Source organism: Rhineura floridana, chromosome 5, assembly GCF_030035675.1.
Source record: "Rhineura floridana isolate rRhiFlo1 chromosome 5, rRhiFlo1.hap2, whole genome shotgun sequence".
Classification (NCBI taxonomy): Eukaryota; Metazoa; Chordata; class Lepidosauria; order Squamata; family Rhineuridae; genus Rhineura; species Rhineura floridana.
In genome coordinates, this window is record NC_084484.1 from 142,273,006 (window position 1) to 142,292,062 (window position 19,057).

The following is a 19,057-nucleotide window of genomic DNA, read 5'->3' on the forward strand; positions in this document are numbered from 1 at the left end:
GCCAAGAAACGGCCATCCCTCAAAACTCAGCGCTCGAACAAGGAGACTTGTGAGAGAAGCCACAGAGAGGCCAACAATCACTTTGAAGGAGCTACAGAGTTCAGAGGCTGGGAGTGGAGTAATGGTGCACCTGTCAACCATATTAAGAGCTCTACATAACACTGGGTGGCAAGAAAAAAGCTGTGACTCAAAAAGTACCATATGAAAGCACATCTGGAGTTTGCCAGAAAGCATGAGAGTGCCCCAGATGCGATGTGGAAAAAGGTTTTGTGGTCAGATGAGACCAAGATAGAGCTTTTTGGCCAAAGCTCAAAGCACTATGTGTGGCACAAACCAAACACTGCCCATGCCTCAACACACCATCCCTACAGTGAAGTATGGTGTTGGCAGCATCATACTGTGGGGATGCTTCTCTTCAGCAAAGATTGGGCATCTTGTTAATATTGAAGGAAGAATGGATGGAGCAAAATACAGAGAAATACTGCAAGAGAACCTGCTTCAGATCACTAAAAAACAAGCTTGGGAGGAAATTCACTTTTCAGCAGGGCAAACATCCCAAGCACAAGGCCAAAGCAACATTGGAGTGGCTCAGGAACAAAAAGGTGAATGTCCTACAGTGGCCCTGTCAAAGTCCTGATCTCAATCCCATTGACAATCTGTGGCGCTCTTTGAAAATTGTGGTCCACAAGCGACGTCCAACCAACTTGAACAACCTGGAGTGAATCTGCCAAGAAGAATGGGCCAAAATCCCTCCAACACTGTGCAAAGCTGGTACATACCTAACCCAAAAGACTTAAAGCTGTAATTGCAGCGAAAAGGGGCTCTACAAAATATTAATATGTGAGGGTTGAATACTTATGTGAGCAACATGTTTCAGTGTTTTATGTTTCTTACAAACATTTCCCAACATAAAACCAATGTCACCTTACCATAATTGATTTTGAGTTTCAGTGTTTCAAAATAAAATATACAGAACGAAATTACAATGTTCCGTTTGTAATTCAGTATATGAGAGCATTGGTCAGGGGTCTGATTACTTTTACAAGGCACTGTATATATAAACAAGTTGTGATTGTTTTGGTCTTTGCACAGAAACTCTAAAGTAAATTTTGGTCTTCCTAACAGAAAGGACACAGAACCAAAACTCAGATCTACAATCAAACTCTCCCCCTGTAAGGCTCATCCAATTATTATAAGACTGCTCAAGATGGTGCTTCTGACAGATGATCTAGTAAGCCTCCAGGGAAAGGGTGTTCTACAGTTTTGGGACAGCAACCAAGAAAAATCCCCCTTACATTCTTGTTCTAAATTGTATGACAGGAGGAATAGTCAAAGAAGAAGAGGGGGGAAAACCAAGCTATATATATGCAATACCTTTTATTTATATATATAACTTACTAGCTCACAGCAATTATAGAGGTTCTGAGATGCATTAAGCCAAGAAGCATTTTCATAGCACTGGACGCATGATTATTTGCCAGTTTGAACATTCAGATAACTAATATATGTGATACTTGCCCAGAAGATGATCATTATTATTTAGACCATTTATATTTAAAAAAAACTCTTAGCCGTATACAACACAAGTCAAAACATCTTAAAACAGCAGATACAAAAAACCACTGCATAAGGGCTTCTGTCTTATTTGACAGCTGTACCTTCCAAAGAACGGAGGTCCAGGTACCACATTGGCTTCTCCTGCCCAACTGGGGTTGTAGCTCTTTCCTGACTCAAGGCAATTTTCATAGAGGAAATTCTCCATTTATACTCCAGCCCTACCCCCGCCTGCTCTTGTAGGCCACCTAGCTGAATCACAATATGATTGTCTTACCTCCCATTTTTTTATTTCCATAGCATGAGCTTGCTCTTTTTCCATCATCTTCATCTTTAGTTCTTCCAGATTTGTGTTTACAGAAAGAGTCTGCAGGGCTTCCAAGTTGACTATCCTGCCAAATTTCATCATCATCAGTTGATTGCATTTCTCTTCCAATCCTACAAGATGAATTTAAGTCTTGAATTTAATTAAGGCTTTTCTGTTCTTCCCACTTTCCTTTAAAAAAAACCCAACTACTTTGCATGCCCAACAATCCAATCCTACACTGTGCAACCCACAGTTCCACAATCTGTGGCAGTGTGGGGGAAGATGAACTTTTCACAGCAAAATGATGAACTAGATGGCATTTGGGATTTCTTCCATCTCTATAATATCATCAGAAAAACTGGGCACAGTTATACTTGCCCCTGGTTATACTGATTTTAAGCTGCTAGGATCTTTGCTGCAGGAGCCATCTGTGGGTCTGCTGCTACTGCACTCCCAGCATACTCTTATACATAGCACTGGACTGCACGGGTGTGCAGCAGTAAGCAATCACTGGTATACCCGCAATGACAATAACCTCAACTGGCTCTGATACTTGGTCCTACAACTGGCAAACCTAATGTACAATCACACTGAGACAAGTGCCCAGTTCTATGCACTGCCTAGGAACCTATGCACTGGCTTAAAGGATCACCTTCTCTTACATACACTTCCCAATTTTAAGATAATTGTCTGGTACCTTTGTCTAGGTACCCACACACTATCAGAAACTAGGTGAGTGGCGCCCAGCTTATATGATGCTCTCCCCACGGAGACTCACCTGGAACAAAACTTTACATCTTCAAGCTACTGGCTAAGACCTTTTTATCAGCTCAGACCTTTTAAAACTGAGATACTATAATTCTGTTGTTATTAGCTGTTCATTTTACCAGCTGTGCTATTTTTATTTTGTAGACTGTACTTTCGTAACGCTTTTTGAATTACTTTTAAATAAACAAATAATGGAAGAAACAGAAAGTAGAGCAGTGCAAAGGGGAGAGTCTCGGAAGTGGTCCTCAGAAGTGTTTTATATACTTCAATTCATTTCACTCATTTAGGTTGCTCATACTTGCTTCACACATTATGTTGGAATAATACATGCTCTCTCATATGGGTATACACCACGGGGGATAGGGTGGCATTGTCATCTGAGAGTTCTCTGGAACATATATCCCAATTGCACATGTGTTTTAGTTTACAATAGCCAATGTACATTTTCAGCATCTACAATATAGATACACTTGAAATGTCTGTGCAACCTTCAGATCTCATTTTCAGGGGTAGGAAAGGACACACATTTCTTCTGAAACTGAAGCTTTGTAGGACACTTACATCTCTCTGTGCCAGTCCTTTCATTTGCAGAAAGAAGCTGATGCATTTAGAGTATACCTCCAAGTGATAATTGTCAGTCTTGTGTTCTATGAAGAGGGGAAAGGCCTTCACGCACCATGGAAAAAGAAACTGGAAACCTAGCATGCTCAGCAACTCACGGTCAATTTTAAGCACCATTTCCCTTCTGTCTCGAATGAGCTGTTTATGCTGTTCCCGGGCTTTTTTATAGAGTTCTCTCTGTTCTAGTTTCTCCTGCTGCAGGACCATGATCCTTTGCTGCAAGTTCACCAAAGACTGGTTCGTAAACACCAAAGCCTGAGAGACGTCAGGGGGGATTTCTCCATTTGATATATATTCCACCTGCCAGAAATAACCACAGGTATAGAGAAGCCTCCAGAGTAGACTGTGGTGCATTGTTTGGTATCATTGCACCTAATGAAATTCCTCAGTACACATCATACTTTTTGCCCATGAGCTGCCCCTTTTCCTCCCAGACTACAGTGACCATAGGCATCCACAGAACAGGGAGCAGCAGCTCTCCAACAGATGAAGCATAACCCCCAGATTATCCTCAGCTTTCATTTAAAAGAAAGAGTAAGCTTCTAGCTTTTGTAGAGCCTGAGATAGGAGGCAAAATGTGCGGGAGCAATTTTCCTAATTTGTTTTGTGAGAAACTAGCCTGCTTCCACCTTTTAGTGTTTTTAAACAATGAATGAAGCCACAACGATGGTGGTCATTTAGAAAAGCAAAGAAATGAAAACACTAGAATGAAACACCCATTAACTAGGCTAGGAGTTGCCAATGCATCTCCCTCCATATGTTATTGGTCTACAACTCCCATCATCCTGACCCTTGGCTATGCTGGCCGGGGCTGATGGAGGTTGTAGTCCAATAACATCTGTAATGCACCATATTGGCTATCCATCATCTAGATTCTTGGTTTGTTTTTTAGCCTTTTTTGCTGGTCATCCCTGATGGAAAAGCAATTGCTGACCCATAGCAAACAATTCAGGTATCCAGGACTTGAGGGTACCTGGGATTGGGGAGTTGTGTTTCAACTCAAAAACAAAAAGGTACCAACTCAGTCTTATTTCATTAAAAAATGTAATTTTCTTCCGTTTGTAAACATTTTAAAAATTACTCTGTGAATGCTAACACAGATATAATGGGTATGACTTTGGTTAAGAAAGTGCAGGTTATGCTAGCCATGCACAGTAACCCGGTACTGTTCAACCCATTTTGCTGAATGGAAAGGGAGGTAGTGTATGACAACCCTGAAATGTAGTCCAGTGTTGTTAACCTGGCGTTTGGAGGCTTTTTTTCACTAAATACAGTGCAAAGGAGGCTGTGAAGTTGACTGTATCAGCAGTACAAGTAATTAAAGACTAGACAGGGTGAAGGGAGCCACAGAAAGAACTAAAGTTTTCAGTGGTGAGTGAAAAGATGTCATCTGGATGCCAGTTCCACCTGTACATGGATAACAGGTCTAACTCATTGAGAACCAACAGAAGAGTAGACTTGGAATACAAATTTCTCAAAGGCCAGGTCTACCCAACCCAGTCACTGCTTAGTCACCAAATCTACCAGAAAATGGTATACCTGTTCTATGACACTAGTTATGTATGCTTGTTTTTTATTTGTAGTTTTTACTCTGATCCTCCAGAAAAAATCCTGTGGACATCCATGATAAGGAGCCTGCAGGAGCAAAACAATTCTGTCTGAAATGTCCTGATTGGATCAGAATGAAGGAGTAAGGCAGAACCATGTCTGTGTATCTTAGTAACACTAAAGGAAAATACACAAAGTAAAACAAAAATAAAGCTTTCCCACAGCCTCCTGCAATTCGTTATTTGGAATCTTTTGGTTATCAAGAAGACAAAGTTAGACAAAGGAGCCCTTGACTGACTCATTACCTGGTGAAGTTTTAGAGGCACAACTACATGCAGCTCATTCAGTTTCTGCTGCTTCTCCCGCTGATAGGCCTCCAGTTCCCAGTCTGCTGCATCTAGGCTGGCTGCTACTACTTTCACCTGTTAAAAAATAAATCCATATTCAAACAGCAAGACTGTGCCTTTGGGTGCTAAATCAGCACAAAACAGTGGTGGCTACAACTTGTAGTGTCCAATCTATCCATGAAAATAAGTGCTATATTGTACAGAATTCCAACTGTGCACCTCATCTGTGAATGTTCTCAGATTGGTTTCATGAAGGCTTGATTCACATGATCCTTTTAAGACAGAGAAGCATGGGCTGAATCAGCCAGTGTTGCAGTTCAAGCCCCTGATGAAGATCTCATGTGACTGGCTCCCCACCATGGCCACATCAGATCGCACTATGCTGCGAAGTTTCTTGGTAGTGGTACATCAAATGTATGGTTAACTCTCAGTTGGACATGAAGGGGAATTAATTGCATGGCTGCTTTTTCCAAAGACTGAACTGGAGTGCAGATTAGACTAACACCATGGTGAAAAAAGGGCTTCATATATAGGCTCATAAATCTATTGTAAAAGTATTTTTATGATTATGTAGGTTATAAAATATTTAATAGAAAACAAACTTGTCAACCAGCTCTAAACCTGGTACTGTCTTGTTAATTTATTTGTTTTCTTACAGTTACATCTTTCCTTGCTTCCACCATAGAACCCAAAGTGGCATACATGTGGTTCTCAAGCGATCACTCATCCAGGCACTGATGAAGCATAGACTGACTGACTAGCTTCAGCAATGTGGTGGCCTCATGTGCCTTAAGATTTGTTCCTAGGGTATGATCTGAAGATTCATCTCACCTGTAAATAAGTGCTTCTTAGGGTTGAACCAAAAAAAGGAAGAAAGTTTTACAAACATTCTCTCCCCCACAAGAAGCTCCTGCCCTTTTGGGATTTTTTGAAGTTGGTGCGAAAGGAAGTGCAGCAAGAACAAGGTCATGTGGCCACATTTCCCATTCCAACACACAGTCGTATGGCACTCCCCCTCCTTAGTATCTGAGAATCTTTGCAGTTGCTTCTGTTTTCAAATTGGTCTTGTTCTGTCCAAGAACTATTATGCAGCCATGTAGTAAGGATGGGGGGGGGGATTTGTCCAGTTTCCATTTTAATGTGAACCTACCTAAGTGGACCAATAAGTGAACTGAAACATAGCTATCTTTCAACATTTGCATTTCTCTGGATTTTGTGATGTAATTCTCTTACCAAAAATTTGCATAAAATTTCATACATTTGCACAAAATTTCATACATTAATGAAAATAATGTGCAAAAGCTACCTTATATTATGGAAAGTTGCTTGCAAAATGGCATATATTAGACAAAAGTGCATACAGACATGCATATATTAGAAATGCACACAGAAATGCATACAATTATTCATGTACAATTTTTTAAATAAAAATTTGCAAATGATGATGAAATGAGGTGAACTGAACTTAAGTTTGGAAAGAAACTCAAACTGACAGATTTGTCCACCCCTAGGTAATTAATTAGATTTGGCTATGTGACGATATCTAAAAATACAGCACACATTTGCATTTATTCATACAAACAAGCTGTATTCACACATAACACTAAAGAATGGTTTAGCATTATGAGGATGAGCTGCAGTGAGCATCAGGCTCGCATGCTACCCCCACCAGCATACCCATGAGGAAGAGTTCAGAAAGTTTTGCTTCCATTTTAGACTAACTGCAGCTTGTCGTGATCTCCAGACTTGGACAACCTACAAGTAGTCTTTACTATGGTTAGTGGAAACAAGGCAACTTCAGACTATAGACTGATGAAGCTTACACGTTTCAACAAATCCTAGCACTGCACTGTAGTTAATCTAAAGCAGAAAGAGAAGCTTCCCGTCTCCTCCTTGTGACCACAATGGAGAAGAAAAGGGGAGGGAGAGCAAGCAAGCCCAAGGCTTGATGTGGACCAGCCCAGATAATGGCTTATTTATTTTATTTATTTATTTATTAAATTTATTAGTCGTCCATCTGGCTGGTTGTCCAGCCACTCTGGGCGACGTACAAAATAAAAACATACAAATACATTAAAACATTAAAAATCTCAACAATAATAATAAAACCTAGCCCACTCCCAAAAGCCTGCCTGAAGAGCCAGGTTTTCAAGCCCCGGCGGAAGCTCATCATAGAGGGGACATGGCGGAGATCATTAAAATATGCATAAATTATTTATATCTGCTTATATTTCCTTATAATATGCTTAAGATTTGCTTAGAATCTGCTTAAGATTTGCTGAAATAGCCTATAAAGTCTGCTTTCTGCATAAGAGCCAAAATGTAAGAAAAGGAGTAGTTTAAAACTGCCCCCCTTTTTTCCCTCCATCTCCTGACTAAAGCTGTAATTTTCCTATGAAAACAACTGGAACAGACATACAGATAAGACATCTGGGCAACTGTCAACATGAAGTAAGAGGAAGCTAATTATATGGCGTGGCTGATACTTGCAGACAGGGCAAAATAGATTTTCCAGGGAGTTGACAATAGAAAACTCACTGGGCGCATCTGACTAATGACCTGAGGGAGAGCTTGATGAGGTTGCATAGAGAGAAAGCAGAAAAAGACAGCAAGGAGGCAGCTAGTACCGCTTGTAACAAGCAGTAGCAGATAAGGCCATGGGAACATACCTTCTGTTAAATAAAAGAAGTGTAGAACAAGTCAGGTTGTATAGCACTCATTACTCCTCAGCTCTGCTGGAGTGGGGAGTTGAAAAAAGAATCCATCTATGAAACCTGATGGGTGATGTATCATGACATATATTTCCATGTACTTTGTAACTTTGGATGTGATATGCCTTAAGAGTTTAACACAGTCCTTCATCTATTGTAACTTGTTTTAACTAAGAGGTGCCTTCAGAGAATTATACTTTGATATTAAATGAATATCCAGCAACTTCTTTCATGCTGATATATATTTCTATTTTTCTGTTTCTGCAATGATGGCTAAGGCCACCTAGAATGTATTTATTAGTTGTAGTGTGCAAGATATGAATAAATAGCATATATTATAAAGACTGTTCTGCTGTCTGTGACTCCCAAACAGAAAATTTCTGGTACCTCCCAAGACTCAAGAATTCTTGAGTGGGGTCTCCTCTATTCTCCGCCTACACTAGACAACTGCTGTTGATAACCTGTGAACTTAGGTGAACCAACATTCGACATACAAGGACCCTATGTAGATATGGAGGAAGTGAGAAAGCAGGAACCCTCAATCCTGTGCATTCACTGGCAAAGGGGCTGGCCTTGACGATATTACATGGATTGTCCTCATAGTGCTAAACACTTCAGTGTTATATGCAAACTGGATCACAGTGAATGCATCAATATATAAAACAGAGTCACCACATATACTTTGTTGAAATTCCTTTCCACCCTGGAGAGTTAGTTTAAATTATTGTATCAAACTGCAATGAGCAGAAGAATTAATGAGGTCCAGGGGCATTGCTAGGCACTTAAAAGATTCAGCACACAAATTTCCCACTGGGCAAATTAAGATGGTAGGTGCCTGGGGTCTCACTGGCACTGCACGTGCCGTGCACCCAACCACCCTGTGATCAAAGTGGTTTTTTAATGGTTAAAAAGTGTAACGGGGGGGCAGAGAAAGGGCAGAGATCCAGGGCTCAGTGCAGAAGGCCTAGAGTTCAGGCCCAGTGGGCCAGTCCCTAACATATCCCAGATGGGAACTAAAATGGTGCTGGAATCTGTCCAGGGTTCAAGTCAGATTTTCTCCAGGGCTTAATGGGGATCACTGTTCAAATTACACTGCAGCTCTACAGCATCTCCGCCAGTGAACAGAGTTTTAACATTCCAACACAACCCCTTGAAAAACCAGGCACTCCAAAATGCACTATTATTGTTGGGTCAAGCTGGAGTAGAAGAAGTCATTGTACCTTCTTGGCTAAAACTTCATACTCTTTCTTGACATTTTCAATAGTTTTCTTCTCCTCCACTAAGGCCTCCTCAATGTCCAGCCGCTTCTCTCGGAGCTGGAGGGTGTTTTCAAAGAGTGCTTCATCACAGTCTGAGAAGAGGAAGAGTTCAGATTAAGCAACCAGTATGATTTTAGTTTGGTTTGGTCTCCAGACATTTTAAGAGAGCAACCTATGAATTAGAGTGTTACTGACAGTATGCCAGGAGTTAGACTCCAGAGTCTTCAAAACCCTTTTTGCTTTTATAACATTGCCCTATCTTGTTGCTTCCTCTGACACATTTATTCCCAGGCCAGAGATTCCACAGTCTATAACAAAAGTAATTGTATGTTGCTTTTCTTACTGTAGCATTTGGGATTTCTGCAGAGGAATCCTATGCCATCAGGGGTGATTAACCATTTTTTGTTCTGAGGTCAGCCAATAGTCAAAGGGCCACGTGCCACCAAACATTCATTTATGAAGGAAGCACAGATATATATGCCACACATACACACTCATCATGCATACAGCACACACAAACCCACACATATTGTACACACTCTCACAGAAAAATAGGAAGCAGCCTTTACTGAGTCAGACCACTGGTCCATCTAGCTCAGTATTGTTGACACTGACTGACAGTGGCTCTCCTGGGTTTCAGACTTCAAGTGTTCCCAGTTCTACCTGGAGATGCCAGGGGCTGAACCGCACAAGCAGACCATGCACACACCACCAGCTGTGCCACTTCAATCTATATGAAAAGTAGGGTCATTGCCATTGACAACTGCTGATATGATTAGCAGTGTAATGCCAGAAGACAAGATTTCTAAGATCACAAAATTTCTTCCATGGTTCAGCAGTTTGCTTAGCAACATGTACGCATGATATACTTATTCAGAAGCTGGTTTACACAACACAACATTAGCCCTAGTGTAATAGCCCTAGTTGCTTAGGGGACTTGTGATCATAAATCATCAAAAATTACAGGAACAAAAAAAAGACACTTGCTCTTTCCTTGGAAATTAAGAAATCAGCCTGAGAAATCAGCATTTAGTAATGTGAAATTATTGACTCATGCCACTAGATGGCAGCAAAGGGCTTAGTCCCAAATTTAAGCCACCAGGGATTTCTATACAGGTAAATTAACACTTAGAAAATTAAAATTCCATAAAAGTGTGAAATCCTTCCCAGGGGCTTATCTGTCCTCTGAGGAAAAGACATCAAGGCTTCATATCACACGTATCTTGGCACTTGTCTAGTGTTAACTCCTTCATATTGCTAACACTCCAGCTATTATATTAGCACAACCACCTGAAAAAACTAGAGCTGTTATCTGTATTATAAATATGAAGAAAAGTGAGCTTCTGGAATGTTGTCAGTCCTTGATATTCTAAAGCTTAAGTATAAGCAAACAGATGGAAGGAACTGGCACACAGGGTAGCTCCATCCTCTTAAATCTCAACAGAAGCCTCTCTTTTCAAATGTTGATACACAGCTGCCTCCAAGGATTAAACAAAACTAAAGATTGGCAGGAAGAAGTGAACACAACTTACTTTTTGGACAAACGGTGTCATCAAAGACTTCATCCTCAGATCCTGACTCTTCCTCATCACTCTCCAAATCAGACTCCTCATCGCTCTCTTCTTCACTCTCTTCATCGTCATCTGTGATGAGAAAGCACCAGCATCACACAAAAAAACCCCACTCGCATAACAGAGCCTATTGGGTAAGCTCATTCATTACAGAGTAATATTCCAGGAACCCAATGCAGCCATTAAAATGACAGAAGAAAGTGCCCAATATCCTGACCCAGATGCTAACCACTAATCAAGTAGAGGTCACTAGGTAGGGCATACAGTAATACCTCAGTTGATGAAGTACATGCGTTCCTGGACATTACTTCTTTAACAGAAACTTTGGTACCAAAGGTAGGAATTCATTCATTCATTTCAGCATACTTTTAATCAAAACTAACAATATGCATGTCTGAAATGAAACAACCAGGTCAGGTATACATACCACTTGAAGGCTTCTTCCAAAATGCATCCAGGGATGCCTGCCTTGCCTTTTTTCTTTTATCACATAGCATCTTGCTATAGCAATCTAAAGCTTTGAGCACAGTTCTCCTCTCCGTACACTTGAGCAGGCAGGCAAGGAGCAGACACAACTACCACCCTGTGCTTGGTGTCTCTCTCTCTCTCATTCTCTCTCCCATCCTCCCCTACACTCGAGCAGACGTGTCTGCAGTAAACAGTACTTCCAGGGCACCCGAAGCATTGTTTACTGTGGAGGCATCTGCACCACCTGGCAAGGAGTACCATTCCTGCCACGCATGAGTTCCCTGCAGCAGCTGCAATCCAGTAAATAAGGCGCCACATTCTGACTATGCAAGAGTATGCTCCCACACACACCCTGCACCCAAAAAAGATTTTGTTAAAAGGAGCTTCTTTCCTGGAGGATTTGTTAAATGAGGTATTACTGTACATAGTTCAGGTCTGCCTCCATAACAATGTGGAATTTGGTCAAAAAATATGAAGGACAACATCTACATGAAACAATGTTTCCAACCTCCTTCTCCTTCCACTTCTTTCTTCTTAACACGCTTGATCCTCTTCTTCAGGACTTTAGTGAGGAATCCAGCAAATTTATTGTTTTCTCCCAGAGATGCTTGGAAAGTGGCATAAAGGGCCTTCTCTCGCTCCTGGAGTTTTACAATCTCTGCTTTCTTATCCTCTATTTGTGCAAGATAGCTATTTAATTTGTGCTTTAAAGAAAGCAAGGTAACATTTAAATTGTTGGGAAAAGGTGCTGGAATATTTATGCTCTACACAATTGTTAGCATTTATAGGTTCTTTCAATTATTTTGTATACAAAGAACATTTTCTTAAATAGCATTTTCTCTCACTTTGAGCCTCCCTTGTACTGTGTGTGTGTGTGCATATGTGAATGCCCTTAATGTGGGACGTAAAATGCAAGAGAGCCATTCTTTGAACTCAATGTACAGTGCCTTGAAAAAGTAATCAGACCCCAACCAATGATCTCATATTACTGAAGTACAAATAGTACACTGTAATTTTGTTCTGTATGATATTTTATTTTCAAACATAGAAACTCAAAATCAATTATTGTAAGGTGACATTGGTTTTATGTTGGGAAAGGTTTGTAAGAAACAAACAACTGAAACATGTTGCTTGCATAAGTTTTCAACTCCTGTGCTGTGGAAGCTCCCAGTTTACACAGATGAAAGACATTGCCCTATCAAGGACACAGTTACCTTACCATTGGCCTCCACCTGTGAACCATTAAAGATGCTCTCACATTATCAGGATAAAAACCCCACTGTTGAAGGATCATTGGTCAGGCTGTGGATCTGAAGGAAAATGAAGACCAAAGAGCATTCTACAGAAGTGAGAGATAATATAATACAAATGCCTAGATTAGGAAAAGGGTACAAAATAATATCCAAGTGTTTGGATATCCCAGTGAGCACAGTTGGGTCGATAATCAGGAAGTGGAAGCTGCATCACGCCACCCAAGCACTGCCAAGAAACGGCCATCCCTCAAAACTCAGCGCTCGAACAAGGAGACTTGTGAGAGAAGCCACAGAGAGGCCAACAATCACTTTGAAGGAGCTACAGAGTTCAGAGGCTGGGAGTGGAGTAATGGTGCACCAGTCAACCATATTAAGAGCTCTACATAACACTGGCCTGTACAGGAGGGTGGCAAGAAAAAAGCTGTGACTCAAAAAGTACCATATGAAAGCACATCTGGAGTTTGCCAGAAAGCATGAGAGTGCCCCAGCTGCAATGGCAGCATCATGCTGTGGGGATGCTTCTCATCAGCAAGGACTGGACATCTTGTTAATATTGAAGGAAGAATGGATGGAGCAAAATATAGGGAAATACTGCAAGAGAACCTACTTCAGTCCACTAAAAAACTGAAGCTTGGGAGGAAATTCATTTTTCAGCAGGGCAAACATCCCAAGCACAAGGCCAAAGCAACATTGGAGTGGCTCAGGAACAAAAAGGTGAATGTCCTACAGTGGCCCTGTCAATGTCCTGATCTCAATCCCATTGACAATCTGTGGAGCTCTTTGAAAATTGTGGTCCACAAGCAACATCCAACCAATCTGAATGACCTGGAGTGAATCTGCAAAGAAGAAAGGGCCAAAATCCTTCCAACACTGTTTGCAAAGCTGGTACATACCTAACCCAAAAGACCTAAAGCTGTTATTGCTGCAAAAGGGGGCTCTACCAAATATTAATGTGGGGGGAGGTTGAATACTTATGTACGTTTCAGTTTTTTATGCTTCTTACAAACATTTCCCAACATAAAACCAATGTCACTTTACAATAAATGATTTTGAGTTTCAGTGTTTCAAAATAAAATATCATACAGAACAAAATTACAATGTACCATATAATTCAGTAATATGAGAGCACTGGTTTGGGGTCTGATTACTTTTGCAAGGCACTGTATCTTCTAGGCCAGGGAAGGTGGGCTGAAAGGACCAGATGCAGCCCTCTAGACCTCTTTATCTGGTCCTTGGGACTCTCCCCAGGCACTCTCCTAAGCAATGCCCCTTACAAGATGCTCCAGACGCTCCTCAAGTATTTTTGCCTTGCAGAAATGTGTCCTTGAACTATGATAAAGCCTTTTGCTTGCCTGGATGGAGAGATGTCAGTGCATGAATGTAAAAGCCTCTTTGTATGCTAGCCTATATAGCCTATTGTATAAGGGGTAAGAGTCACATCCTTTGCTCTGCCCACTTTTGACTTTGGTCCCATCTACCACTGGCATGTGGCCCCCAAAGCGTTGCCCATATGCAGATGTGGCCCTCAGACGAAAAAGGTTCCCTACCCCTGAACTAGGCAATATAGGTTTTACATTCACATTATTTATTTAAATAGACTTTGTATAACACTTTACTATAAATAAAACCTCTATGTTGTTTACAAAGAATATAAAATATACATTAAAACTGTCAATAAAAGTCAGTTAAAAACTTTTAAAAAATCATAATATAAATAAACTCAACAGCTAAAATCACAACTTAAAAAACACGTCAACATGTTTTTGTAGGCTTACCTGAACCAGAAAGTTTTAAAATTCTTTTAAGTAAAATTTTCTGAAGGAAACCTTGTCTCTAGAGTTCTTTGATTAATAAACTTAATCCTAGTACAGTATAATTCCTGTTAGAGCCACAATAAACAGGTGTATTTTCTGGGAAATTCTCACACATCCTGTTTAACACAAGAAACTTAGGGTTGTATCCAACACTGCTGTTCTGCTAAGTGAGACTTCCTGCTTGGGCAGCAGAACTTTCCTCTCCTCTCCCTTGCAGCCCTCACGCACCCATAAAGTCAGCTTTGGAGTATTCTCCTGAGCAAATTTTTTTTTTGGGGGGAGTGGAATATACGGGGACAGGAGACAACAGGGAAGTCTCGTTGCATGAGTGGAACTAGATGTGGGCAGCATTGGAAACAACACTTATAGGGTGCATAGCTACTGGAATGTGAGAACTTATCTATAAGAGAGAACTGGGACAGAAGCACTTCTTCCTCCACATCCTGGAGAGACCTCTCAGCCTACTACTAATGCGAGAGCCAGTCTGGAAGAAAAATGTCTACAGCTCCTCCCACCTGTACACCTATAAAAAAGATCAGACATCTTCTCTCTAGTATCCAATGTGGGTCAATCACATGAACAACCAAGCATGGCTGACGCTATCACATCTAGATTGGCCCTTAAAAACCAGCAGAGGAAGTTTCCCTATCTCAGTCTTCAAAATCATATTATGCACAAAGCCTGTGTATGCAATACATACTTGCATTTCTTCCTCCTCACTGGCAAGGCTGTTAACACGTTCCTGGAGAATGTCTTCATGCTTTTCAAAGTTCTTCAGGAGAAGCAGCTCTTGAAACCAAGTGATGTGGCGCAGGTCAGCAGTTTTCATCAGTATGTCTAGCTTCAACTTTTGGTGACGAAGAAGGCGAAGTTCAGCATCAAAGGTAATCATGAGTTCATGAATCTGGAGAGATAGCAAGGCAGACATGGCACAGGGAAAAAAACTAAGATTAATCTCAAGAATATTAAAGTAACAGCTTTCTACTAACTTAACAGTTTCTAACAGCACTACTGTGGTTCTAAAATAGTATTTTATTAGTGAGTCAATGCTTAATGACAGTCTAAAACCATTGCATTCCAATCTGGCTGTTGACAGGGAAAGAGAAATATCTATCGAGGGGTAGAGTTCTTCACCTACTCCTACAACATGTATTCTGACAGGTGGCTCAATCAATATTATAAATTTTCCCACATTCACTCAGATCATTGACACGGGATTAACTGTACATTTGAAAATGAAAATCCACAGAACTCTTTACTATTGCTAATATAGTTTAACTTTATCTTAGAAACTGGATTGCAAAGATACAAAAATGGTATGCTAAATATAGACTAAATATGGATTAAATATAAAATTCTCCTTGCTTTTAGATCATCATTAGTAGAAATGGACCAGTTGCCTGACATGTCAAAGTGTGCAAAACTCTGGGAAATCAATGACATCATGTTTTGACAAATTTTTCCAGCTGGATGAAAGATGGCGATTCTTAAAACTACCTTTAATTGTGTATGTTTTGGAAATGTTTTTTAAAGCTATTTTTTATGTAAATCACTATGAGACCAATGTGGGAAGTGATTTATAAGTAAAATAAAATGATTTCACTTGTGATCACAGTCAGCTTTCAAGCGTTTTCACTTATTCGCTCACCCTCTTGATCAAAATCTCCTGCATATGAAGATTCCTAATCTCCTCTCTATTTGCAATTTCCAGTTCCAGCTCTGTTGGCTCCGCTGCCTCAATCTCAAAAGATTTGGGTGACACTGTAGTAGTTCCAGATGCCATTTTCATTGACTTTAAGCTTGTACCCCGCATGATAATCTCTATGTCCTTTGTTGAAGGGGCATGAAGAAAGCCTCCTCCAAATCCCCCTAGACCCCCAGCCTCTGCTGAAGGAGCCACTGGCACAGTCTCATCAAGCTTAGCCCGGTCTTCTAGTTCTTGTTTGAACTTCATGAGCAATTCACCATCATATTGGAAATGTTTTTCTGGAGTCTCCTCTGGAAGAAGCTGAGGAATTGGAGGAACAGGGAGATGTTTGGATGGATGCAAGGATATCTGTATAGTTTTCAGTTCTTGTACCACACACTGGATCTCTTCAATAATAGCCACCTTGAGGTCTCGGAGGGACACTATCCATTTATTCATTGACAGTTTCTTATCATGGATCTGAAAAGAGGATGACAAGAATAGGCTTGTATTAAGGAACTTGCATTATTACAACTTTCATAAACCAGTAGGAGAACATTTCAATCTACAAAGACATTCTGCTACTGATACATAAGCAAAAGAATTCCAAAGGGGGGGGGTCTAATGGGAAACTGCTGAATTACATTCAGCTTGATCCATCTGGGTCTGAAGAGAGACAATGGTTTCCTTTCCCACTAATGATGTTATTTAACTCAGCATTGTCAAGTTGTTGTTTCACATTCTAGCTCAAATTCAGTTATCGCTATCTATAATTTTTGGATTTCATTTTCCTCTGACATCACTGCCTACAACCCTCCCTCTTTCCATGTGTATATATCTCTGCAAATGAGGATTACACCATGCATCTGCTGACGTGGACTTTAGTCTATTAAAGTTTATTCCATAATAAAAAAATGTCTTAGGCTGCAATCCAATACATGTCTACTCAGAAGTAAGCTCCACTGAGTTTAATGTGAGTTAAGCTCAAGTAAATGTGTATTGGATTGCAGCTTTAGTCTATAAGGTGCCGCAAGATTCTGTTGTTTTTTTGCTGTACTAGTGTAACACAGCTACCACTCTAGAAATTGCTTTAAGGATTACTATTCATAGTACAAAGTTAGCTTTATACAGGAAAGCTGTCCAAACCAATATCCTCTGTTAATTCATATGGCTTCCCTGATATTAATAAAAACACAAGCAGATTTCAATCTCACACCTGGACTTCAGCTTGTCAACTGTGGCCCCTTGAGCCAGGGACACCTGAATTGGGATCTCCAAAGACAGTAGTCCCTGACCCTGAACCCCTTACTCCACATTATAAACCATACCCACCTCCCCACACCTGCTTAACAGAGTTAACAGAGAGGAGGCCCAGTGTGAGGCTCCAGACAGACAGACTGTTGCTTTAAGGCCTTCCACTCCATGAGTAAAGGACAAAGCCTATGGAAGGATAAAAGGCCTCCATTCAGTCCTAGACCTTGATGGAGTTAGTTGCTCACTTGGTTCTGCAATGCCTTGCTTCCCTGCTAAGGGCCCCATGATACCCTGTAGGATTTTGCTCAAGTCTGCCACAGGACACTGAAAATGGAAATGGACTGCCTTCAAGTTGATTCCAACTTATGGCGACCCTATGAATAGGGTTTTCATGGTAAGGGGTATTCAGAGGTGGTTTATCATTGCCTTCCTCTGAGGCTGAGAGGCAGTGACCAGCCCAAGGTCACTCAGTGAGCTTCATAGCTATGTGGGGATTCGAACTTGGTCTCTCAGGTTGTAGTCCAATACTCTAACCACTACACAACACTGGCTCTACTGCTGTTTTAAATTGCTGTGTTGCTTTTGCTGTAACCTGTTGTTTCAGGCAGTATTCTATCTTGTTTTGTATTACATTGAAATTTTGCAATTCTTGTCAGTCCCATCCATTCCCCCCTCCCCCAGTTTTCTGTTCCCCTCCCCTAAACATTTCATGGCTACTGAACATGCTCAGTTCATATTGGACTATTTTAGGGTTTTCTTCTTCATTTGGTGGCTTGTCTGGTTTTTGTCCAATTTGGATTGTTTTAAGGTGTATGGCGGATACATAAGTAAAAGCACTCAGAGAATTAAATCAGAAATTGATTATATGATGATTTCTGTTTGCCATCTTGTGTTAAAAAATTGGGTAAATTAATAAATAACAACAATAAATATATAAATATAACATTCAAAGGTTTTTAAGCATCACAGAATGCTTAGCCATTTTAATATGGCCAAATACATGGGGCAGGAACTGCTACAGGAGGGAATGCTTTGCATATTTTAATACCCTTTTATTACTCAAATGCATAGACAGTTCAACAGATTTCATGAAATGAACTGGTGGCAGATAATTTGAGCAATGAATTCACATATCCATGTGCACCTAAATCCCAATCTGTATATGCAAAAAATTGTTTTAGAAATATATGTCCTCTTTTTATTTGACTGTTTGAGGAACTACTCTTAGAAATTCTGTTATGTAGATCAACCATCCATTCATTCACAAAATCTGGCAAAGGACTAATAAATAACTAATAAAACAAAACACTAACGCAAGAAAAATCAAAGGCAGCAAACATCCAAATGCTTATTTATTACATAGTTTCTGAAAGTGCATTAACTCTGAACTTAAAACTTCAAAATCAGAGTTAACTGAGTATTTTAGAATTAATGCTTCGTTTCCCTTCCTTCCACTGTAAATACCTGGGACAAGAGGAAGTGAACCACACAATCAATTAAAAAAAACAACTTACAGCCACTTCTAGAGATGCCAACTGGTTAGTTTTCTTGTCAGCATTCATTCTCATATGTTCAGGAATCTTGTAGTTAGTAGCAGTTTTCAGTTTGAAGTCCCCCATGTTCTCTTGGGCTTGTTTGATATTTTCTACATCTTGAGGGTCTTCATAGTTATCACTTGGTTTGCTCTTGAATCTGACAAGCATCAATAAAAGATAACACGAATTGGGTCAACAGAGAGCATCAGACCACACATTTTATATTAATTCCTCTCTCTCTCTCTTTGGTGGGGGAACTGACACATTTTCATACCTAATGGAGAACACACAGATGACAGCAGGGGGCAGCTACTTTCAGGCTTCCCAGAGGCATCTGGCTGACCACTGTGAGAACAGGAT

General features: G+C 40.4%; 1 protein-coding gene across 1 annotated transcript in view; it reads right to left on the reverse strand.

The window, feature by feature from the left end:
- Positions 1-19,057, reverse strand: part of CFAP44 (cilia and flagella associated protein 44) — a 91,394-nt gene that overhangs the window by 4,152 nt on the left and 68,185 nt on the right. Inside the window, exons 24-32 of the mRNA XM_061628315.1 lie at positions 18,677-18,854; positions 15,870-16,388; positions 14,922-15,125; positions 11,663-11,858; positions 10,648-10,758; positions 9,077-9,207; positions 5,104-5,220; positions 3,349-3,550; positions 1,832-1,992 (exon numbers count right to left, since the gene is read on the reverse strand). Coding sequence (XP_061484299.1) covers positions 1,832-1,992; positions 3,349-3,550; positions 5,104-5,220; positions 9,077-9,207; positions 10,648-10,758; positions 11,663-11,858; positions 14,922-15,125; positions 15,870-16,388; positions 18,677-18,854 — 1,819 coding nt within the window. The remainder of the gene's footprint in view (positions 1-1,831; positions 1,993-3,348; positions 3,551-5,103; positions 5,221-9,076; positions 9,208-10,647; positions 10,759-11,662; positions 11,859-14,921; positions 15,126-15,869; positions 16,389-18,676; positions 18,855-19,057) is intronic.